This window comes from Ischnura elegans, chromosome 3 (assembly GCF_921293095.1).
Source record: "Ischnura elegans chromosome 3, ioIscEleg1.1, whole genome shotgun sequence".
In the NCBI taxonomy this organism is placed as follows: Eukaryota; Metazoa; Arthropoda; class Insecta; order Odonata; family Coenagrionidae; genus Ischnura; species Ischnura elegans.
In genome coordinates, this window is record NC_060248.1 from 129,417,178 (window position 1) to 129,441,688 (window position 24,511).

At 37.6% G+C, this 24,511-nt stretch overlaps 1 protein-coding gene across 3 annotated transcripts; it reads right to left on the minus strand.

The window, feature by feature from the left end:
* Nucleotides 1-2,565: 2,565 nt before the first annotated feature.
* On the minus strand, nt 2,566-20,677 carry LOC124156566 (vacuolar protein sorting-associated protein 33A). 3 transcript variants are annotated; one of them, XM_046531190.1, is made up of 14 exons: nt 20,475-20,677; nt 20,207-20,397; nt 20,050-20,125; nt 19,863-19,967; nt 18,798-19,004; nt 16,006-16,186; nt 15,768-15,888; nt 15,160-15,320; nt 13,556-13,710; nt 12,822-12,974; nt 12,109-12,388; nt 4,525-4,554; nt 3,349-3,471; nt 2,566-3,265 (listed from the first exon to the last, which is right to left on the minus strand). In XM_046531190.1, the coding sequence occupies exons 1-14, from the start codon at nt 20,571-20,573 to the stop codon at nt 3,162-3,164; spliced, it is 1,986 nt and encodes a 661-aa protein (XP_046387146.1). In that variant the 5' UTR covers nt 20,574-20,677; the 3' UTR covers nt 2,566-3,161. The 3 variants fall into 3 exon arrangements, with proteins under 3 accessions (XP_046387146.1, XP_046387145.1, XP_046387147.1); XM_046531189.1 differs by having other exon boundaries at nt 4,525-4,557; XM_046531191.1 differs by lacking the exon at nt 4,525-4,554 and having other exon boundaries at nt 20,475-20,676.
* Nucleotides 20,678-24,511: the final 3,834 nt, after the last annotated feature.

The window sequence follows — 24,511 nt, forward strand, 5'->3', positions numbered from 1 at the left end:
GCGCTTGAATGTAGTCCCCCCCTTTACTTTTCCATAGGCATTTTTGGAAAAAAAGGGGGGACTATATTCAGACATATACGGTAACTTTAGAAACATGAAATGCATTTGTGCCTAATTTATCAGCAATTCTTGAGATTTTTTGAGGATTAAGCTCTGAGTAATCACTCCTAGATCCATAGGTCATTCTTCACATTTTGAGTGATATTTGTGAAAAGTACCCAAAATTTGTCAAGTACTGTATTTCTCTTAATGTAGTCACCCTCTTTTTGCTATAAATCTCTAGTAGAAAGGTAATGAGGGGTACTATTTTCAAATGAAATTGACTTATTTTTTTTTTTCAAAATTGAATCCTCAGAAGTGAAAAGTGGACTGATTTGGAGAAATATTTTTCTGTGTCTGTATGGTAACACATACCATCCTGTTAATTACCTAACTGATGCTGCTGAAGCTGTAATGGGAATAGTTCCTGAGAGTGCTGATTGCAGCTCTATTAAGGTGCTTTTCAGTTAAATATATATGTTTGCATATGGTTCTCATGTTGAAGATTTTGTATGAAGGACTCTTCTTATGCATATATGTATAATGGAGCATAGGCTTAACACTGCTTTAATTTTTTGCTGCTGAAACGAAATTCTGGGGTAATTGTGGTGAAATTGCACTAGAGGAAAAATTTAGTTTGGCATGAATGGGCTCAAAATGTGACCCGTGATAGAGTGATGTAAGAATCCATGAAATATTTCGAGCAAACTGATTCAATGCAGAACTTTGCTGCCTTGCCATTGACTTGAAAGTTTTTTGTGACATATTCACTGAACATGATGAAAACAAACTTCAAGCTTTGTTAACCCATTCACTATTAACGAAGAAAATATGCAGCAGGACATTTCTTGACCTGGGAGATGAAAGTTACATATTTTTGTTTGGAGATTTCCCTATGCGGGTGAACAGATGCCAAAAATATGCTTTCTTGCTCTCCCCCTTATTATAACGGTCGCAGGTTTGCGAAGTCTTAGTTTCAGGACCTAACAAAGCTGGACCTAGGCCATACCCTCAAAATCTGGGCGAAGGTACTTATATTACTCCTCATTCATTCAGTCTGTTTTCGAAATAAATATTTGTTCCTTTCTCCAAAAATATGGACTAACAATTGAATTGTTTGTCTTTTGAGCAGCGCCTGCTATGTTTAAATGGCATTCTACGATAAATATTAACTTATATAGCAATTTCAGTGCAAGCATTAACGTGGAAATTGTTGATGCTTTATATCTGTTAATATTGATGGTAGAGCTTCGTTCAAAATTTGGCAATTCTCAGAATACAACAAGGATTTCAAATCGAAGTCTGCAATTTACGTGCAAGCAACAATTATCCATATAGCTAAATCATATAAACAAAGCAAGAGTTGACTGCAAACCAATGCCACTGGTAGGATTATTAACCTGCCCAGCCCAACTAAACTCTGTGTCAGAGAAAATGCAGAAACCCCACTGGGAATGGTCGAAAAAGGTTGGTACTGTGTGCAATTATCTGCGAGACCCTTCATAACATCCAATGTCCTACAAAAATGCTGCATACAGAGGGGACGGGAGAGTCTCTTGGGGCTCAGTTCAGCAGTCATGCTAGGGAGAGAACTCCACCATCTCGATAGGGTCAAGGAGTTACATCTCTTGTAGTTTCTATTCAAATCATCAATATTTTTGGGAACCGTGAGTATTTATGTTAATTAACAGGTACAACTATGTTTTCTATGCACACAAATGGCTTCTTTCTCCATTTTATTAAGAATGAGGTCGCTTGACTTGGACGTAGGGAAAGATGACTTCACAAGAACTCAGGAATTGGAAGGGAAAAATGAGGCGCAACAAAAAAATCTTCCTCATTCAGTTATTCTCTCATAAGTTTTAAACCAAAAATGCAAAAAGCTGCCACCCACTTTTCATGAGTTGGTGTCATCGTTAAAGTTTTGGATGATTTATTTGATCAGGAAGAACTTTTCACTAAAGGAGAGAATCACTAGCAAGAGTCTGAACTTGATGAATCTCATGAAGTCCGTGCTTAAAACTAAGGAGTTTAATAGAGATGCTGTGACACATTAGGCAGTTCGTGGGATCAACTACTTACCTGTGGAAGGGTCATGGCATGGTCTTCAATTTTTTGTGGCCAATAGCTTGAGAAGTAGGCATTGAATTGAAAAATGGACATATGCGGGTGTTAACTTCCATACTTTATCGCAGTAAAAGAAAATTTGCGAACAAGCTCATTGTAAGCAAATCTGAGTTAGATGTCACTTCGTAACCTTTTGCAATGTGTTTAGTGCCAATAATGTCTGCTTTTTCTGCTGTATAGTGGCAAGGCATAAGTACATGCAGTCAAAGACATGGAGTCAATTTGTATGCAACAAAATTTTTGAGCTGGGAAATGAATGTTTACATAGGAAAAGAAACCTTAGTTTTGACAGTAACTTTCAAAGCAGATCCATGATCTATCAGGTTTTTTAATGAATTTATTGGAATTTGAAAAAAACCACTGATATTCTTGTGCTCTGTAATTTTTTTGCCTTTAATCTATGGTATCTCTCACTCAGTGAATGAAACTGAAGGTTGATTTGGATTATGGGGGGTAGAGCTCATCCCAGACGAAGCCATAGGCTTGTGATATCACACATTCAGCATAGGGAGTCCAGTTTCCTTCCTTGGGCCTCCTCATACATCAAGAAAACATTTGTTCCAGGGTGTCGAAAGTCTTCTCCTTAGAATTGATCCGAGGACCCACCCATCACTAGTCCATAGCTGTGCCCAGAGGGCCACTGTGCTTCCCGTTAATATTATCGTACCAAGCCAATATTTTTTGCACTAAAACCCACCAAAAAACCTAATTGCCCATAAAAAGATCTGAAACTTAACATTTGAGCCAACGAAGAGGTCTACTCCATTTGTTATGAAAAATTTTATCTTGTACCAGCATGAAGAAATTTCCTACAGAAAAAAGGAATGATATTTATTTTACATTGATTCCATCACTGAGTCAATAACATATATATTTATAATACAAATTAATATATAATGGTGATACATCTTAGATGAAAATGAAAATAATTCATTAGACAACAAATATTTTGTAGAGGAGACATGTTGGTTGAGCAGCTCTGGTGTAAAATTCATTCATGCAGCAGTTTGGCTGAATTGTCCCAAGGGCTCCATAAGAGATTTGATGAAAGTATTTCCATTCACCAGATTAGTTGTCACTATCACAAATTCCACAGTAGCTGGAAAAGTGATATTGAAAATTATTAAACAGTTTATAAATGACTGAACTGAGACACTTGTTGTTGTCAATTAATTCACTTACAATCTTCTTGTTGGGAAAGGAACCTCAGGGCAGAAATTTCGGCAAAAGTGCACCCACCAAGAAAGAACACAAGGATGACTTTTGGATTTTCCCCTTGTGAAGAAAGACTTCCAGAGGATCCTCCTGAAAGATAAAATAACAGCATTATAACCAGAGCTAACACTCAGTAACAAGGGCAACTTACTATAAATTTTTGCAGGTCAGAAAAAGTAGAAAGCAAAACTTCAAAATAACTTGCAAATATACACAATGCATTATAGAAATATCCCCCTTGTTCAACTTAACTTTGCAAAAATCTGTAAAAATAGGCAATACCTGGATGGAGTTAGCCAAAAAAGAGGCTTTCACTGATTGAATTTGCTGAATGTAGAAAGGTGGATTACTGTTTCAGGATAATGGTTGGGAATTTTCTTATAAATGAGATGATTTTACTATTGCCACAAGAGCCATAATGTTTGAAATTTGATGCAGTTGAGGCAGAAAGCAGAACGAAATGTCTACGAAGATGGAATTATTTTAATCACCTGTCATTTCAGCAGCAAAAATAATGAATAAATACATCTTTCCGTATTATATCAGTGAAATTATAGTTTACTAAGAGGTATGAATTAACAGCAAATTTTGAATGGAGGCATACAGTAAACTAACAACAATTTTTTCAAATGTATTACCTTAGGTGGAAATTAATACATTTTCTAAAGCCTTATAAAATGTAGAGCTTGAAATTAAATTTGACCACAGTTATGTCAATACTATATTGAGGAATGATTACATATGTACATAATTCTTTGAATGCATACTTCCTAGTCAATTTCAATTACTTCACACTTACTTTCAATTCTTCTAAATTAACATTTTGCCATGATAAAAGCTCAGGATATTCTAGGCATCTCAGTATGCAGAACATTGAAAAACTGCCTCCCATTGACTTCTGCCATGTTGATTCTTAAATATCTTTTCCTGAGAGGAGTTTTAATGCTGATGAAGCCTTTCTCCTCACGTTCCAAAATTTAATCACTAAAATTCCCTCAAACCTTACAAAAATAGTGCCATCATGCGCTTACATTATGTTTTTTTCTCGGTGCTGATTAGAAGATATGATTAAAAAATCAAGGAAAATAACAAATAGGAACGTTTCTACCTGGGTGGTAATAAATAAGTGAGCTGGTGACTTACTCAGGATGTGTCCAGGTTGACCACCAATATCTTCTTAACCCAACATCCAAAATAGCAGCAAGAAAATTTGGAATGCATTATGAGAGACATAAACTGAATCAACACACATTCACTCCACAGACTTTATTACTTGATGATTTTCTGTAACTAGCGACAAAATTTTTCAATGAAAATCTTCAGTCATAGACTTCCTACAGAGGCCAAATATCCACAAGAGCCAGTGAATACGTAGTTAACATTGCACCTCAATTGCACCATTGCACCGCATCAAATGTCCATAACAAAAATAGCTCCAATGTTCACTTGGAACCTTGAAATTACAGTGCGTACAAAATTTCATAATGTGAGTTGATCGGCAGATTTTTCATCGCTGCCATTTCATTTTCAATTTTCTCAAGTGACCCTTTCATCCTCTATCAAGATCTGAAGTTAATTTTTCACTACCACATCAAATAAAAAAAATCTATCCCAATTAAGCGGAGAATACTCTGGGATATTCCTCTATTGGGTTCTGTTCTGCCCCAATTAAGCGGCTGCCCCAAGTAACCGGTGGACCTATTAAGCGGAATCTACTGTATATATACCACTCAGCCCATATTATATAGTCAGGGCTTAACTTCATGCATTGATCAGGAAGTTAAAATTTGCCGGTCACGGTCATCAAGCAACTGCGATGAAGTGACTACAGTGGAACCTTGATTTATCCTTTTTCAAGGGGATGATCGAAAAAAACTGAATGCAGGACTATTTGACTAGGTTGCCTATGTCCCAGGAAACATCATTTTTTAATTTATTTATTTCAACTACCCGTGAAAACAGCACAATGAGGCCTTTACATCGGGAGTTTAAACAGTCAACAACAGGCGATCACACACACCCATGTCCTGGAAGGGGCAAACTATCCAGATGGGACTCAAACCCGCAACCTTCAGTATAGCAGGCAAGGACTTATCCTCACCGCCACCGAGGCCCACTAAAATTTTGGCAAGTAATTATGATATTCATAAAAGGATTCAAACAAGATTTTAAGCTGTTTACAGAAATATTATTACCTTATGGTAACACTAAGGGCATATTGTTGATTCGACTGATATCTCTTTCAAATATCCTAAAGGAAAAAGCCACCTAACTGAAAAATATTTGCACTCCATCTCGGAATTTGCACTGCTATTATGGATTTGTGTCTGATTTAAACATCCTTATCCATCAAACGACATTTAACGTACACGTATTTAATAGAGCAATGAGCATGTTATACCTAAGACAACCGCTTTTGCCGGCACAGTGATTGGTTGTGAGATGGATCACCAAGGCCAAAAATAGTGTATTTTCTGAAATGTTCCTTTCTAATGAGTATATTTTTCATATAACTTACGCAATCATGTAAAGCGTGAACAATGTTAAGTTAATCGACAGCAGCACAGCCATCTGATCCTTGGCTTCATCCCACTTCTTGTTTTCACCAGGTAGGTCACTTTACCTCAACCCCTACCATCATGTACTAGCGGACAACCCATGAAAGTACCAAAGTGTTTTGCAATATTCACGGCTTCTAGCCCAGATTCTTTTCTTCTTCTTTATTTATTTTCAGCCCATCTTTTAAAGTTCTCACTTGTGACTTTGGAAGGGCCATGGTCCGAACATGAGTAAAAATAAAACTAATAAAAATGAAAGCTGACTTTATGGAAAGCAATAGCTGGTTTGAAGTCAATGGTGGGAACCTTATGGGTGGCATGAAAGTACCAAACCACTCATACGAAGTGAAGTTTGGAACTCCTGCTATCACAAACGGTACATGCAGAGGGTAAAGCATGGCCATATGACCGCGCGATGAAATTATTTTTCCTAAATAGAAGGCAACTTGCCCACTCATTTCTAAGTAGTGTAGCACCAGATAAGCAGATGAATTTGAATTGCTAGTTGGGAGAAGCAAAATATCCTGAGAAAATATCCATTTGTCAGTAACTCTGACCAGTGAGACTTATAGCATAAATAGTAAATTGTAATATAATATCCTGTTTTCGGAAAAAAATGCAACATCAACTGCCAAGAGGCTCAGCTGCGAGGATATTTTGCCAGAAAGCTAAGTCTCTATCGTATTTTGCCAACCATTTCCTAGCTTTGAATGCTTAAATAATTTCAGAAATACGTCCTGTTTGGTCTCATCCCTTATTGAATTAAGTGCACAATGCTAATAATATTTCAATCTAATAAAAGTATAATGGCAATGGGGAACTTGCATGAATTTTTTTTATTTCACAGGCGGATAGAAAATTATTTTCTGAATACAACAAAGAAAACCGCATGTTTATCTGAGTTTTCCTTCGCGAGATATTTAATGATAAATATTACGAATTTTAAAGCGCGGGAAAAACTACCTCACCCCCAAGCCACTGCCGACGAAGCCTCGATGACGTCAAAGGTGCCTAAACATCACGCGAAGCTATTGTTGTGATTGTTTGTAATAGTTGCCAGCAGTTGTGAGAGCTTCGTTTGTTAGACGTGTTGATTATTTTATATTTAAAGATAAATATCCGACGATAGAGGCTTGGAAGCCCTCATATTTTGCATTATTTATAATATTAATATCTGAGTACGGGCATAAAATATAAAACTGGAGCAGTTAAACCAAAAATTCTATAATACCTAAATAACATCGTTGTAGGAGTCTGAGCCACGGCCATTGGAAGGGAGATACGTTAATTGTAAGTTGATGTTATCGACGGCATATAATTCATTTAAGTATGCAATTAGAAGGATTTTGATGTTTACTGATGTCCGCTTAGCTTTTATATACAATAACTTCATCCGTTTATTCGTAGGTACCGGAGAATTCGTCGTTCAGGACTGTCTGTGCTTGTATTATGGGGTGAATTCCATTCAATGCAACTTTTGCTCGCTGATTGGAGACATCTAGAAACATTTTTGTGCCAAAATAGTGTTATTTTCAACGTGACATCTCCCGTTAAGCTACTGCTAATAATCACAGTGCCAGTGGTTGTAATGCACAAAGTTTGACAAGGCTGAAAAATATCGGCCAAGAGTTATCAGTGTTCCATCGTGATTGAATTGTAAAAAGTGCTATTACGCTATCGATAAATTTCTAACAGTAGTGTAAAAATTGTCAGTGGCGTGCTAATCTCCGTTGTTCACCGTAGATATGATATTTCACGATCACGCTATTGAAATGAAAACTGTGTGTGAAGTTTGTTATTCCATTATTTCAACGAATAGTAGTGAGAAATGTCACCTGTGTCACTTGTGTGGGTTAATTTAAGGGTTTAAATCAGTGAATAAATAGTTGTATTCATCATAACGAGTTCTGTTATTGTAAGTTGTACGTGATGAATATAAGAATGTGACAGTGACATCCAGTTTTTGATAAGAGTATTTGCCTATTTCCCGCTATATTTTTTATTGTAGCAGACTGTTTTGTGCAGACTGTTTTGTGAATTGTGTGCAGACTGTTTTGCTGTGAATTCGTACCGTAGGACGGATAGGAATACCTTCTCCGCTAATCCGGCGTTGCCAAATTCAACAGCACAGCTTACTCTAATGTCAACAGCACAGCTTACGATCGTTATCCTGCTGTATTACAAGTTTCTTTCACAACTCGATTTGCCGCCAACGTATAGCAATAATTTGTCTTAACAAATTCCATGAGGGTCATGGCATCAATTTTTGGTGTCCTAAAAAAAGGCTGGTGTCCTAACATCCCATGCCACACGCCTTATAGGCGGCTTGCGGGGTATTATGTAGACGTAGATGAATTTCAGGTGTACTATTCGAACGAGTGGCAACGTTATCATCCATTTTTCTGATAACTAAAACACACGAAGTGAAACGCTTGTACTTCATCATCCCGATGCCGCATTATTAATATCCCAAGTAATAATCTAGGCACAATAGCAATAGGAAAACTTGCCCAAGAATAACAGAACAAAATAAAGTGACGATTAGCGGCTAAATACTCCCTCAAAACAAATTTTACTCCAAGCGCTCAGCGTATTTCCCTACTCCCCACGGTTGTTTAGGCACCTATGACGTCACGCCTGGCCTCGGCAACGCTCGGGTGTCTTCGCGCAGTGGTCGGCTCAGAGAAATTTTTCTCGATTTTAAATGCAATTTTTTTTATTTCTTTTGATGTTGAATGGAGAAACTGAAGGTATTTTTGCGAGCTAATGTATTCATTTGACTTATTCAAAATAGTTTTTAGAGCAATCTACGACCCATGCAAGTTCCTCATTGCTGAAATTCATTGTTAGACAACTTCTGGGCCAATAGGTAATTCATGCAGCAGTTGACCTCCGAAAACTCATAAGTTAGAAGCAGGTAAGCTAAAAAAATGTCAATCGGCAAAAAAGGGGGTGACACATATTGCTATTGTTCTCGTCTAACTTGATATGTCCTTATGAAGCCAATGATTTATGGTTGAGGCGGTGCTTTTAGTTTCAAGCACCACCACCAAAGACAGCCACCTGGCTTGAGGTCCTTGCCCTGGGGCCTTGAGGTCCCAGCCGATGGCACCATTATAAGTGGAGCCTAGAGCCAGGAAGGCGCTGCGGAGAGACACTCACAGAAAGGTTACGGAGGACTTCTGCATGCGAGAGACTATAGTACATATAGTACATAGAGAGACATATCTGTATCGTTTGTCATCAAAATAAACTTGGTTGAATTTACTTCCATTTACATTATTGAAGTGAGGTTAAGTACAGAAATATCATGCCCCTCCAATGGTCTTCATAATACGATCCTCACGCTAGCTAGGAACTTCTCTTTGATTTCGGAGAGGAGGACAGCTGAGGGGGCTTGGGAGGGGGACTGAGTGCTGAATGGAGAGGGATAGCGGATTTTGGGAAATGGACAAATGTTTGTGTGCTATCAAGTCACTATCCCATGGCACTGAGCTTTGGCCTATGGAAGTTCCATCTCTTGGGGAAGATTCAAACTATGTGCCTGTTGTTATTACTTGTTTTTTTGAGAATTTCATATTGCTCTTTGAACACTGTTTCCCCAAAAGACTTATGTCCAAAACTAAAGGTAAAAAGCCCAGTAATAAGTGGTTTACTAAGGAATTATCTCATTTACGATCTGTAGTAATCCAACTTCACTCCAAATATAGTCACTCTCGCAATATTGAGGACAAGAAGGCCTGGCTTCTTCATAAGAAGGAGTACATAAATAAAATAAATCAGTCAAAAATTATGGCAAATGGTACTCTAATTAATAAGGCTGACAATAAAGTAAAGGCAGCCTGGAAAGTTATTAATTCTGAAACTGGCTCTATACATCTCAATTCAGAACTCCCTTTCTGTTCTGAAAGCCTGAACAAGCATTTCATTGACTCAATCAATCTCATCATCTCCTCTTTAAAGAGCCCATCTGCTGATGCCACTGATCTTCTTAGAGAACTCCCTGTAACCGCACCTGCTTTCAAATGGCAGTGGGTTACTCCCACTGACATTTTTAAAACTATCAAAAGCTTCAGAAAATCAAACTGCACCGACATTTATGGATTATCTGCCAACCTTATCATACAATTAGCAGATGTACTCAGTGAACCCCTTGCAATAATCTGCAATACCTGCTTTCAGTCAGGCTCATTCCCAAAAAAACTCAAGATATCGAAAATAGTCCCTATTCATAAAAAAGGTGATAGAACCTCACCAGTAAATTACCGCCCAATTTCTATCATTCCTGTTTTTGGTAAGATAATTGAAAAAGTCATTAAAATTCAGCTCTACAATCATTTTCACGATAATAATCTATTTACACCCTCTCAATATGGCTTTCGTCAAGGTCGTTCTACATCTTCTGCCATCAAATATGTGGTCGATAACTTACTGGAGGCTTTTGAAAATAGATCCTCTCTTGTTTTAACAGCTTGTGACCTTTCTAAAGCTTTTGATTGTGTTTCCCATCCACTACTCCTGAGAAAATTACAATATTATGGTATCAATAATTCTGAATTAAAACTCATGGAGTCCTACTTAACAAACCGCTCGCAATGTGTTCAAGTGAATAATTCACTGTCTGCCCCTATTAACGTAACACATGGTGTACCACAAGGATCAGTCCTCGGTCCTCTTTTATTTTTAATTTTGATTAATGATCTCCCACACCATCTTCCTTGCACGTCAGTCTTATATGCTGACGACACTACTCTCATACATGATCTAAATGATCCCACCTATCCTTCGGATGTTATCCTTTCAGTGGCCGAAGAATGGTTCTCAGCAAACAGGCTTGCCCTTAACACAAATAAAACCCAACAAATGGTGTTCTCCTTAAGCCCTACTCTGTACCACACTAGAAATTTAAAGCTACTGGGCTTTGACCTTGATTGCAGACTAACATGGGATTGTCATACATCCTCTACAACTGCTAAGTTATCAAAAGCCATATTCCTCCTTAGAAAACTGAAAACACTCATTCCTGCCGAACATCTTCAAGCAGTTTACTTTGCCATTTTTCACTGCCACCTCTCCTATGGCATTGAGGTTTGGGGCCATTCTTCCTCATCTAAAGAGTTATTCATTCTACAGAAAAGAGCCATTAGGATTATTACCAATTCTAACGTAAGGGAACATTGCAAACCACTATTCAGGCAGCAAGGGATTATGACATTGTACGGTCTATATATATTTAAATGTTTAATAAATGTGAAAGTGAATATTGACAGCCATAAAACTGGTGCTGATGTCCACCATTACAACACAAGGCTCAAACATAATCTGTTACAGCCCCACTGTAGGCTGTCAACTACAAAAAATTCTTTTGACCATGTTAAACTTTGCATGTTCAACCACTTACCTCAAGAGGCAAGAAATTGTACTTTAAGAAAGTTTAAAGGTGTTCTTCACTCGTGGATAGTGACTCAAGCTTTTTATTCACTCAATGAATTTCTGGAGAGCAATACTCTAAATTGTATATTCTAGATTTAGTTTTTCTTTGACGAAGACTATTACATTGTATTATGTTTAATGTTGAATAAATTATGATTATGATTATGATTATTAGCCGTAAAGGACACATTGTAAATACTTCGTCTCATTTTCATCAAACGATGAATGCGGCAAAATTATACGTCGGGACTGCGATCGTCAAACGATCAATGCTGAATAGCGAGACTGCAGAATGATAGACATGGGAAAAAATTAAATTGTCCGTATGGAACTTTATTTGGAACCAGAAAACGGCGAAAGATGAATGTGGGAAAACGATCAATGCAGAAACGATATATCGGGGTTCCACTTTATTATTTGAATGGTGTTTGCTCTAATGCTCATATCTGATTGACAAGTGGAAACATATATCATTTTATGGGCAGTAGAAAGCTTCAATGCTTGAAAACCATAAAATTAAGTTCTAAACGGAAATCTCCAATGCATAGAAAAGTTTACCTTATCTATAACCCATTCAGTACCTTCTTACCAGCTATGGTGATGCCATGGCTATACTACCACCTACAATGCATTCATAAAATCAAGAACAATTTACAACGCATGTTCCATTGTAATATTGTTAGCATCCAACCAAGAATCCTAAGAAGCTAAGAATGTAATCAATGGTGGCACTTACTTCGAGTCATCTGAGGTGGAAGCGATAATGTGGAAATGACTGGGGTTGAAGTTTGAACGACTGAGGCAGGTTGGTGAACAATACTTGGTCCAGGCAGGAGTCCAAGGACATCTTGTATTGATTTCCATCCCGAAGGTCGAGAGAGTGCCTGTGCCAGACGAACACTAATTGGAGCATACACGGAATGGACGTAGGAGATGTCAGTCGGGTCTGTTTCACTGCCATCCTCAACAGTCAGCCTCAAAGTCTTACGAAGTACAGTGTAGGGCCGTGCACTTTGCTATGGAGAGGGAATTTTAAAGAGTAAAATGATGAGGAACACGTCCGAAGACATGTTTACATGGCAAAATAACACCAATGAGTCAATGTCAAAGAACATATATGAATACAAGAAAGAATACAAAAATGCACCTCTGAACTACCCAACTTGTGTGAATGCACGACCAGAAAATGGAATCTGTTCAGAAATAGTTCATGCATTCTTAAATGTTCTGTCTGGTCCACCAAATCAATCATGCATTCACACATTAACGAACACCTGTTAATTTACTGTGTAACCAAAACTTGAGACTCAGAAAAGGTAAATAGGTAATCATATTCATGCCAATAAATCTAATATGATTTCTTACATCAAGTATAACTACAGTAATCAATAAAATTCTAAAACATACAAAAATATTCGTACTATATGGTTCCATTCTCATACACTGTACCTGTGTTTTCAGCAACCCAGCTTTTTCCAGATTCATCATTGTGAGCAAGTGCTCAAACCCGTACGTCTGGACAATTTCTCGCCTATAATGATCAAGTACTTTTGGCTTCAATCCACTATTCGTCACTGACTGAAGGCACAATAATCTCAAAACCTGTAGGAGTAAAAAATTTTCATTACAAAATTCATCATAAAATGCCACACAAGCACATATTTCTTCCCTCAATTTGAGTAAATGGATTAATTTTTGTGCCCCACAATAATTTGTTTTATGGATTTTTTACTGCGTATTCACATTTGATGGATTTTTTCACATATTCTGAAAGTTTGTAGTATCATCAGATTTCTAAAGCAGTACCCTAAGCCCACAAGAATTTAAGGCAAGGTGGTGTGAAGAGGTATGCTATGATGGTTGGCTAACATTGACCACAGGCATAAAATTATCACATCCTTTCAGTGAAAATTTAAGAATATTTATACTACTCTACTGATAACCTCCAAAAGTTGTGTAATTTGTTGATAACAATGCTTCCAGAAATGTTAGTTTAAATACACAAATGCAAAACAAAGACCAGCCACACAAAAGAGGTAATTTCTAATCGGCTACCACCAGTATGAATATCAACATAATTAATGGAATTTGGATTAAAAATGATTTAATCACCAAAATCAATGATAGCCAACTGTCTTCATCTGAATATGGAAAGTTGTTTAGCAGCATGCCATCATACATACCTTTATAAGAGGTACTTTCTGAGCAATTAAATCTTCAATGTATGGGTGAACCTTGTCAGTGTCAATGCCATTCATGAATTCCTGCTCTTTTTGTAGCGAATCCAAAAATTCTTCAGAATCTGTATTCTCTTTAATCAGCTCAGCAATTGTTGTGTCTTTTCATGGATTTAGGTTTCATGAAAATAAAATTTGAAAATAATAGTTCAATTTCAGTTTGAAACAACTTATTGAAACAAGAAAATATTTGTACCTGTAAGTACTTGTTAAGTTCTAATATAAGAGATAATTGTACCCAACTAAAACAAGGAATTGACAGTCTTGTTTTCAGAACAGGTCTCAACATAACTTGTATCCATACTTCCCCGCGAGTTCTGTGCACTACAAAAAACCCAAGTATTTTGGCAAAGCTAAAGAAAGGTTGACACTTAAAATCAGTGAATTGCACTGGATGATGTCAAAAGACCATTACTCTTTGATTAAATACATATGATCAAGACAGATACATACTGATAACTTTTCCACAACATCATTTGAAACCTAAAGTTCAATTATGTTAGTAAAAAATTTTCATATGATAGATGATTTCAGGCTTCCGAGGTATTTTTTATTAATACCCATATTAAGTACATACTGAAAATATACTTCGTACTTCTCCACATTTATTACAGTATGTCATATTTCCCTGGCTTGCAGCATAAACAAACCAAATTCTTTTATGTACTATTATGTTTATTTTTTAATATTTTCATTGAATGAGTAATTAATAAAGGTAGTCTGCATTGCCACCAAAACACAATTCACAAACATGTTTCCAGAGATGGGCAAAATACATGTCAAATGTATTTTAGATACAAAATACAAATTACTTTTAAAATCTGTATTTCAAATACAAAATACAAATTACGTCTAAAAATTGTATTTTCGATACTAAATACAAATGTAATTTCAAAATACTCTATTAAAATATGAAATACATGCCTTCACCGAAGTTCTTACCTAATAAAAAATTAAAATAAATTCAACTATTTTTAGAATGAGAGACTCAAACATTCTTGCAACGTATCTATAGAAAACTGGCAATTTGACCATTATCCATGGCGAAATGTCTTAAATAAAATGGAGAAAAATGTCTCCTGCACCTTTGGGGAACAGCGTCAGATTCTACAAGTCCCCTCCACAAATTACTCAATGCACAACTTCGTTTCGCAAAATACTCCACATGCAACTACGTTTTGCAAGTATACAAGCACCTACGGGTGTTACAGAAGTAAATTAAGGGGCAATTTATTGTCCCATAGATGGCAGGCTAATACAGACTCATTCGGGATCCCTGCCATCTCGTCACACGCTCTTTCTACTTATCCACAAAAACATTACATGTATTTTGATTTTGAATGTATTTTAAAAATACAAACTACTCTTTAGATGTATTTTCGTTACAAAATACTCTCAGAAAATGTATTTCCGATACAAATTACAAACTACAAAAGTATCGAAAATACGTATTTCAAATACAAGTATTTTCGATACTGCCCATCTCTGCATGTTTCCCTTTAATCCATCTATAGGACTATTAGGTGTCAAAAAAACTGAACTATACTCACGGACTTCAAGTGAATGCTTAGATGCCAGGATATGAGGAAGGCGCGCTACAAATTGCTTCATCTCCTGCACTGTTTTCTCCACACTCCTTGCATCTAGCTGGGCAGAGATATGCTTAGCTTTCCTTCGGAGAGCAGGGCCTACTGCGTTGAAATTCTTGTCCCTATGGAAGCAAAGACTCAACGGTGACGAGCAAAACCAAAAGGAAAATAATTTAACAAACATTTTTATTTCTGATTCTAGTAATCATTTCATTGAAATGGATTAAGGGAGAAAAAAAAACTTACCACGCAAGTGATATTAGTCCAAACCAGTTCTAATGACTTCATTCCATATTCACATACTTAGAAGGGCACTTACGATACTAAAACCAGTTTCTACTAAAAATAAAATTAAAGGGGGATCATGCACCCTCCATCCACCCTCCATGGGAGTATATGATTTATACATTTTTGGATACAATTTACATAAGCCGGTTATCAGTTTAAGCAGCCTCATAGTGAAGTATCCATGTTTATATGAGTATCTCTCCGATGCATAACACACAAAAAAAATCAACAGAAATATATCCACTAATGACTCATCTACACATTTGCAATGCATTTCTCACCTGATTTCTGCATAAAGTTCTTCTCCAGAGTTCAACTCAATTTGCTTAATTTCCTTGGCTAGATTGGAGCTTGATGTGTTCACCTGAGAGCTGAATCTATCTGAAGGGATTTCCACTGTGGCTGCAGAAATACAGCATAAAAAAAGTTAACAGCAATTAAGAAATGAATGTAGATATAATCCTTAAACACTTCTTTGGATTCACATTGGTAAAGGATTCACTTACATAAAATACTCACAGTTTTGGATACCAAATATTTCGTCAATGAGGCCTTCATAGGTTAGCTGAGTGGCGAGAGGTGATAGGAGATCCACTGCCCGGTCCAGAAGCAAAACATGATCAATGATACACGGGAGGTTAGATGACTGAGGCACAGCAGAAAAAGGCGGTTTGCTGATTGGAACGGATGCTACACCTGACTGGATATAGTTGGAAGTAAAAGTGAAAAATTAAGATCAATTCAAGCAAGAAGGTAATGGTTCTAACAAGAGGAAGAATATCTATTGAAAGATGTAATGATGCACTGAACACGATGGGAACCCAGCACCTTCTGCCAACATTATTGCCACATGAAGCACATTCAGTTTTAAAATTCTGCTTTTCCAGGCAGCACATTTTAATTACAAATTCATTTGACCCAACAACAATTCAATCCTGGATCTCCCGATTTACGATATGGGTGATACCAGTTCATTGGCACCGACTCCGTGGGGCCTGAGGGGGCCCGAGCCCCCTCAAAAATTCGTTATGGGTGTGAGGAAAAAATGTGCCAGGCTTATCGATTTTCCCCGGAGTGTTCAGATATCGAGATTAAAGTTATCAGGGTTCTAATGTTCATCATATGACTCCTCTAAAATGCTAAAAAAAATTAAAACTCACTACTTATAAAATTTTCCGTTAAAGATCCCCGGTTTGGGCCCCCCAATATTTTTTGTAAGTCGGCATCTCTGTACCAGTTATACAACTAACAGTTTCTCTAAATTCCTAAAATTCCTGTTATTTTCTGTACACATCTCGTGCATATATATATTCCAATCGATTTCAATGGCTAAGTGTCACGCAAAAGATTTTATACAAGGCTTACATAATCCATGAGGAGAGGGAGAAAGGCTCAAGCTGAGAGGTGAGGTGAGTTTAGGATCGGAGAGTGGAGTGAGGGGAAGAGGAGGGAGTTGGCTTTGGGAGAATACAGCAGCAGTCATGAGGATATAAGTCTGATTTTAAAACAAATAAAAACTTCAGCGAGATTTTAAAATACATGTACAGGGTCTGTTCAATAAGTATTGGGACTGATTCGCTGTAGCCTCAACAACACGGTGGATGGTGGTCCGACTTGTCAGCTTGATAGAGGGGTCCCCCACCACTGTGGCGCACTTTAGTTCAGTCGCCTACAGGAATGTGTTGAGACAGCAGGTTGATTGTTGTGACGAGTGATTGTTTGTAGCGTCGTCGTGCCAGCATGGAGTGCACTGTCTCGAGAGAAATGCTACGCTGTGAAGTTTTGCGTTAAACTCGGGAAATCCACGTCGGAGACCCTTGAACTTATTAAACAGGCTTATGGGGATGATGCCTTAAGTCTGTTTAACCATCGCCCTTATCAGTGATGAGACCAGCCTTTCAGTCGTAACCGTCCACACCATAGTAACAGAGGATCTTGCGATGATGAAAGTGTGCACGAAGCTGGTGCCGAAAACTTTGAGTGAGGAACATAATTTGCGGGTAGAAATTTTCCAAGAAATTTTGGACTGCGTCCAGGAAGATGAAGATTTTATGGACAATACATTACCGGTGATGAAACATTGGTACTATTCCAGTATGACCTGGAAACGAAACGTCAGACTTTGGAATGGCACACACAGGGTCCCTGCATTCTAAAAAAAGCTTGGATGTCTACATCCAAAATCAAAACCATACGGATTGTTTTTTTCGACCGACATGGATACACTGCAACTTGTTGTCTCTGCAGTGATTAATAATGAATTGATCAGTGGAAAAGCAGCCCAAAAGTATAATATTCCACATAGGACAATTAAAAGTAAGGTGAAGTGTCGCCATTCAAAGAATCCAGGGCGCCAGACGGCACTGAACAAGGATAAGGAAGAAGAGATACTTGACCATGTGCGTATTTGTGCTGACTGGGGAATGCCTTTTAATTCCATTGATTGACGATTTATTCGTTTTGTGTTCTTACGCCATCGTCCAATCATTTATGTCAAACCCTTTGATTTTTCAGTATTCGCTCCTTATAAAAAACAAATGGAGAGCCATACTGACTCTGTGGAACTGTAATAGTTATAAAACTATTGAAAAAAGTGTACTTCCAACACTTTTGGCAAAAATTCTCAGTGCTTTGGATGAAGAAAGTAAAATGAACTCAAACATCATATCAGGGTTCGAGAAATGTGGCATCGTGCCACTCAATCCCGAAGAAGTTTAGTCTTGAATTCCTGATGCATAGAAAACTGATCGTACTGACACTCCTACAAGAGTAAGTGATTCATTTTTGAATTGTCTTCAAGCCTGTTGTCACAATCCAAACAAAAGTTCGCCAGAGAGAAGAAGACGGAAAATTAATGTGGCCCCAGGACAAACTATGGACAAATCACACCTGGTCACTTACAAGCACCTCCATACAAAATCATGTTGGAGGGACTTGTAAAAAGAAAAAAAATTAGGGGAATGACCATAGCATTCCAACGTTCAATGTTTTGAGTATCTTGGTGTGCCATTCTATATTTAAGAGTTTTCTAAATAAAAATAATTTTTTTTCTGTTATTTACTGAGGTTTCCACTGGATATAACTCCGTTGGCAAAGTTGCCCCAGATCCAGAGAATCTTTGCCAACTATATTTTCAATTTTTTTTAATGAATACACTTTTACTTACCTAAGTTGTCATTTTTTCACAAATATTGAAAGTAGAGACCAAGAATAATGGCTTAAAATGGTTTTAAATCATTACCGAACATGAACTTACAAGAAAGCGGTTGAAAAAGAAAAAAAAGTGGCAAAGTTGTCCCGGTTTACGGTACCATTGATCCAGGTTGTGGCAGCACAGGGGTTGTCCCGCCTCCGGCCAGCTGACGCTCGCGGTCCATGTGCAAGAGGAGGTTGTACACATGTTTAGCTGCTGCACCCTTCCCAGATACTTTTCCAAATGGTCCATAAAGAGCTTGCAGAGTCCCCAATGCCTGAGCAGCTTGGAAGAGGCAGGTTGGATCACCTTCCAGGTAGTATTCCTTTTCCAATGAATTAAGTAATCATAATTACATTTAAAAGTTGAAATAATGGTTTGGAGTAACTTTATAAGACTATACAAGACAAAATATTTTCTTCTTCATGATTTAGAATACAGCAGCAGCACACTGACCTCACATCTAATTTCATTCACAAGCCTGTTTTGATATTAGGTTACATATAAGAGAATACAATTTCCAGGTTATTGAATCTTATTCGGATAAAGACAGATTTAAAATGTATATATTCACCATACTTCTCAAAGTAAAGACTAACTTCCAAGACTTTGTCCCAAACGCCAGCATTCACACTCATTATACGAGGCAGCACAAAGATTTGCATGTCCCCTATGTACGGACTAAAAGTGCTGCCTGTGGTGAACAATTTATGAGTCTACTTTTGTACAATAAGCTCCCTATGGAGCTAAAAGATCCCATGAGTCAAGGGGTATTTAAAAACAAGCTGAAAGACTTTTTACTTTCAGGCTGCTTTTACTCTATATCAGAGTACCTGTCACAGTAATATTATATATGCTCACCTCACTTTGCTGTTTGTGCCTTATATATTTTATTTGTACCCAACCTGTGTTTTTGACGTGCCTTATACAATTTATGTATTGCATATAATTGTCTTTCCGGCAAATAAAGATTATTATTATTATGTTGTCAGCACTTATACCATTGGTAATATTTTATTTGAGTGTCCATAATTTCATGCTAAACTAAAAATATCAAAGAAAAAGCATTGTTCCTCCGAAATCTGCATTAAGTTCAAACTCATAATGTCATTGGTAATGAGTGCAAGAGCTCTATTATTTCGTATCAAATGTCTTAAGGCAAATGAAGTTCGTAAAAACAAACCTTAAATGTTCCATCCAATTCCATAGACATCAAATCATTATCTAGAGGGAACAAATCACAGCAAAATTCTTCAACATTTTTGAAGTTACCAAGAACGCCACCGACCTGTAAATTAAGAGAGATTTTCAACCAAAGCAAGAGAGACTTTCTCAGCGAATGGTCTAGAATTTAAAAAATTTGAACGTACCTCGAGGCGACGTTCGCACAGTAAACTTTTTCTTGGAACAAAAATCAAGTGATAATCTCGACTCACAGGTTCTCCTCTGAAATTTAAGGAAGTAATACTTTATTTCACGGTAAAATTACACCAATTCCATTAAGTTTCACGGAATAAAGGTACGTACTTTATGTTGCTAATAATATAATCCATTAAATGTAACGATGGTCGCGTGATGAAAATGATGTTTTTCACTTTGGTGGGTGGCAGAGGACCTGGTACAAGAGGATACCTTTTCACTACCCCGTGCTCTTTGAGGAGGTTATCCGGTGCGACTAAATTCATTGGCTTTTCTAATGATGTGTCCCATACTATTGCCTAAAAATAAAAGCCTGTTAGAGTGAATGTGAGCTTGAGAATTGAATCCGCAATGCACAGATCGTATTAGTAGGTACCTTGGGGCCATCGCATTTCTCCAAAAGCTTGATTAGTTCCCTTTTTTCTACCTCCTGGATAAGTGAAACATTTACTTTACCTCCTGATAAATGCGTCATTTCGTAAAGGGTTGACGTTTCACCATAAATTTGTCTTTTAACAAAGTGTCAACAAGTCATATGACATTAGTCGTCTGCCCGCCGCCATAATGGGGTGTCACCACATTAATGATTTTCATTTGTCATTAATGCTTTTTTAATATCATAGATGGCGATACGCATACTGATTGGACTGCGGGGCGCGAGATTTGAAGCAACGAAGAAAAGGATTTGATTTTAGAGAAATTCCATTTGGTGATTGATGGTAACACAAAGAATTTATATGATAATGCAACTATTTGAAATATCGTAGCATTATTACCTATAATTAGAATAATTAATTTCTAACTGTTACTATACAAAAGTATCCTTAAAAGACAAAAATAGCTATTAGTAGTGTAAAATGTGAGAACATCTAGATTGGAGCGTTGTGGAGTACCTTTCTTAGTAGCGTTGCAATAGAAATAACGTCGCCGACAAGATATTTTATTTTTTTAGCAGCGACGTCCAGTGGGCTAAAATCGGAAAAAAGCTCCAAATCGTAAGTAATTATATTTTATAGGAATTTTAGAGTAATATGTATTTCAGAGATATAGCTAAACTAATTTAAGGTGATATAGAATAGTGATGGCATAAAAGACTCTTTTCATGGATTTGCACAGCACACTATTCAGAGCCGCTCGCACAGTGCGACTCAACAAAGCGTTTCTGGGTTGAGGGGAAGAGAGGAGTGGAAGAAAGGGGAAGAGGGGAAGGTGGTCACCGGGGGGGATTTCTGAACGAACATTCAAAATGCAATATTTCCTAGATCACAATAGGGTGGTTTCCCATTATTTTTTGATTGCCTAAATCGAAAGATTAATACTCCTGGAGTACGAATTTCACGATTTTAGATTTTTAAATGACGATATCTATTTTTAGCGATGAAAAGAAAAGTGAAAAATTTCAAGCGCGCGAAAACGCGACGGCTAAGTAGGAATGATGGGAAAACCCCATGTGACTTATTTCTGGTTCCAGCTGTCGCCGTGTGAGGTGACCTTGGGGCGAGGTTTTGAGCGCTGATAGGACGTTGGATGCTAGCAGGCAGCAGAGTACCCTGCTAGCTGGTAGCGCTAGGCTTAAATAAGGATTATTAATACCTTATCAAACGAAGGAAACTTTCCGACCATAGGCAGTTTTAATAGGTGATTATTAAGACATGTTTCCCTGAGTTCTATACCTCATGCATGCATTGGTAATCTCAGACGATGTAAAACTCCTATCTACTCGTATAGAAACTAGGTCTTTGTGACGTCACGTGGAGTGGCTATGCATGGGCGCCAATCTGGCTTTTTTCAAATGAGGATAAAATTGATCATTGCCATTCGTCTAAACCGGTCTTTCTAAAACCAAATAATTTGTATATTATGAATACACTAATGGTGGGTAACGAATCGCAATCAATGCCTTTCGTTTTCTTTGACTAAGGAGACTACACTATTAAATAGACTTTATTTAAAGAAATAGGTGCGTATTTCTTTATTGCGAACACCTCTGAGATATGACGCACCCAATCATCTGAGTTACGCTACGCTGAACCCCTTTCAGAGTCGTCTGGGACACGACAATATTTTATGATCCATCACGTAAATTACAATATTTTAAAAGTATTTCAATTTTAAACTTTCCATATGTTGTTATAAAATATTATTTTTTCCGGGGATCTGATTTTATTTTGGTTTATTGTTGTTTAATGAAGTGTTCTAACTGTGGGTTCTAAACAGCCATTTTTTTTGTTTCATTCGATTTCTTGTTATCGATGGTCGCCAGTGCTGATGTCTGCTCTGCTACGGATCGTAGAAACGTAACGTGATAGGGAAAAAGTGATTACCACCACTCAAGAGGTAAAGAGGTTTGGAAAATGAAGCTCCATTGGGCCTATAACATAAAGCAAGTACAGTCGGATTCAAAAGTATTAAAACAAATGGAGCGGCGCCACTTTCGCAGCAGTTTTGAAATCGAGTTTCGGTATTTTCTATAGCACCAGTGGGAGGGAAATTTGAACAACATTCCCTCTTCCTGCTATATTTTTATAACAACAACATTAAAGGGAAATATATGCGGGATATGTGCAGTGTTTAATACATCATAAATTGTGCAGCTTATACTAGATAATAAATCTACGTCCAGAACGTCACTTTACTTCCTCTCGTTAGTTGGCCGATCCGTCGAAGTATCCGTCTTACAATTAACGCCTAAGCTTTTCGATCAGCGATAGCGAACAAAACATACACATGAAATATCCGCCGCAATGTCACAGCAAATAATGCCACTGAGTGTTAAAATTCAGTTTGATTTAGTGACACTAGAAGACTGGTTCATTCCCTTACCTGACAAAGCTCGTAATGAATCCCCTTCGGAGTCAGCGAGTGAAAGGGACTAGTGGTAAAGGAAAATACATACTACGGCAGTAATCCGAAGACGGTGTGTCGAACCTTTCCGCAGTAACTTTTTTCAGTTAAATGGTATGGCAGAAACAATTTTTAAAATCCACTTTAACGCATATTAACTTAATTAAAAGCTGCTGTCGTTATAAAATTTTTAATGAAGAAAAAAAATTTATTATCTTGAGAATCTTTTTGCTTTCCGCAGATATCATTATTCGTTTTTACCGAAATATTAATGCACCAATAATATAGAAAATATTTCAGTCAGGTAAACTGCTTCATCAAGTCCTTTTTCGTATTACCCGAATATTCTATCGTTTTCAATAATATGTGGACACTCACGACACCCGCTTAATTGACGTGGCCGGGTCGGAGAAAACTTGGAAGGTTGGCACATGAAGCAACCTGCATTCTTTGTCTTCGCGGCGAGCCGACGAGGACGGACATGGACGCGACTGAGCAGTCGAACCTGGAGTCAAACTCCAGGAGCCACTGCCCAATCGAAATTAAGATTAGCGGATGGAATGCATTGAGGTAATTCACGTCCCCGCAGACGTTGGGCCGTCGGAGTGTTCTCTTTCGGTCTCCGTGGCAGGGTTTTTCTATCTTTAGATTCATATTTGGACTCACCGTTTACCTATTACCAATACGTGGCTCCGCAGCCGAGTGGGTCTACATTGTGCGCCATAACTTCATGAGAATCTTGCAAGGGATCAAGTCCGTAGTAATCAATTTTTTTAACATAATATATGCAAGAGAATGCAATTTAGTTTATCAACATATTAATGGTGGTGACTTAGAAAAATTCAATACTCAACTTTTTAAGGAGTAAAGTTTTCTAAATGTAGACTCCGAGGTAATCCACAAATGCGTAAATCCTCACATCACATGGAGTAAATTTAGGAGCAGTAATGCAGGGAAAGAGGAATGCAGTTTTAATTTGGAAAGAGGAATGTGAAAATAATTTCTCGTCGTAATTTTACGCATGAATTGTTTACAACTTCATCTGATGATTCGACGCGAGATTTTAAAATAGCCAGAGTAAATGTAATAGAACACAAAGCAGCGAGTTTATGCAGTGATATTGCAATCTTTAAATTTAATTAATGGCTTTAATGTGTAGAGGGTGTCGCCCTGAGTCACTTTCCCCACCCTCGTCCTCACCGACCGTCTTTCCATATCTCTCTTAAGGCCACCAACTCAATCCCTGCTGTGCTATGGGGCCCAACGACGGACGTCTATACCGAAACACACCCGTCAAAACTCCTGATTCTCTGCGACTCAAATTCAGTTCAACACTTTTTGATCCTGCCTTGGGATATTCATGCCAGGCACACACCCTACATTCCTGAGCAATCCCCCATCCTCCAATAGCAATGAGTAAGAAGCAGAGCACCGCTTTCGGTTTTTCCTCGTAGTCCTCATTCCGTTAAAGTGAATTCCGAGTCTCACAGCTGTTCGTTTGGTGTTGAGAGATGGATGGTCTGTTTGCAGAAGAGTGGAGGTATGTCTTAAACCCTTAACTTTTATTCC

Bases quoted from the DNA above. Each gene is read 5' to 3' on its own strand.
- LOC124156566 (XM_046531189.1), bottom strand. From the start codon at position 20,573: ATGACGCATTTATCAGGAGGTAAAGTAAATGTTTCACTTATCCAGGAG. The intron at 13,711-15,159 runs GTGAGTATAGTT...ATCCATGAAAAG, and splicing joins TAAGCATTCACTTGAAGTCC to ACACAACAATTGCTGAGCTG. The intron at 3,472-4,524 runs GTAAGTCACCAG...TTTATCTTTCAG, and splicing joins TCAACCTGGACACATCCTGA to GAGGATCCTCTGGAAGTCTT.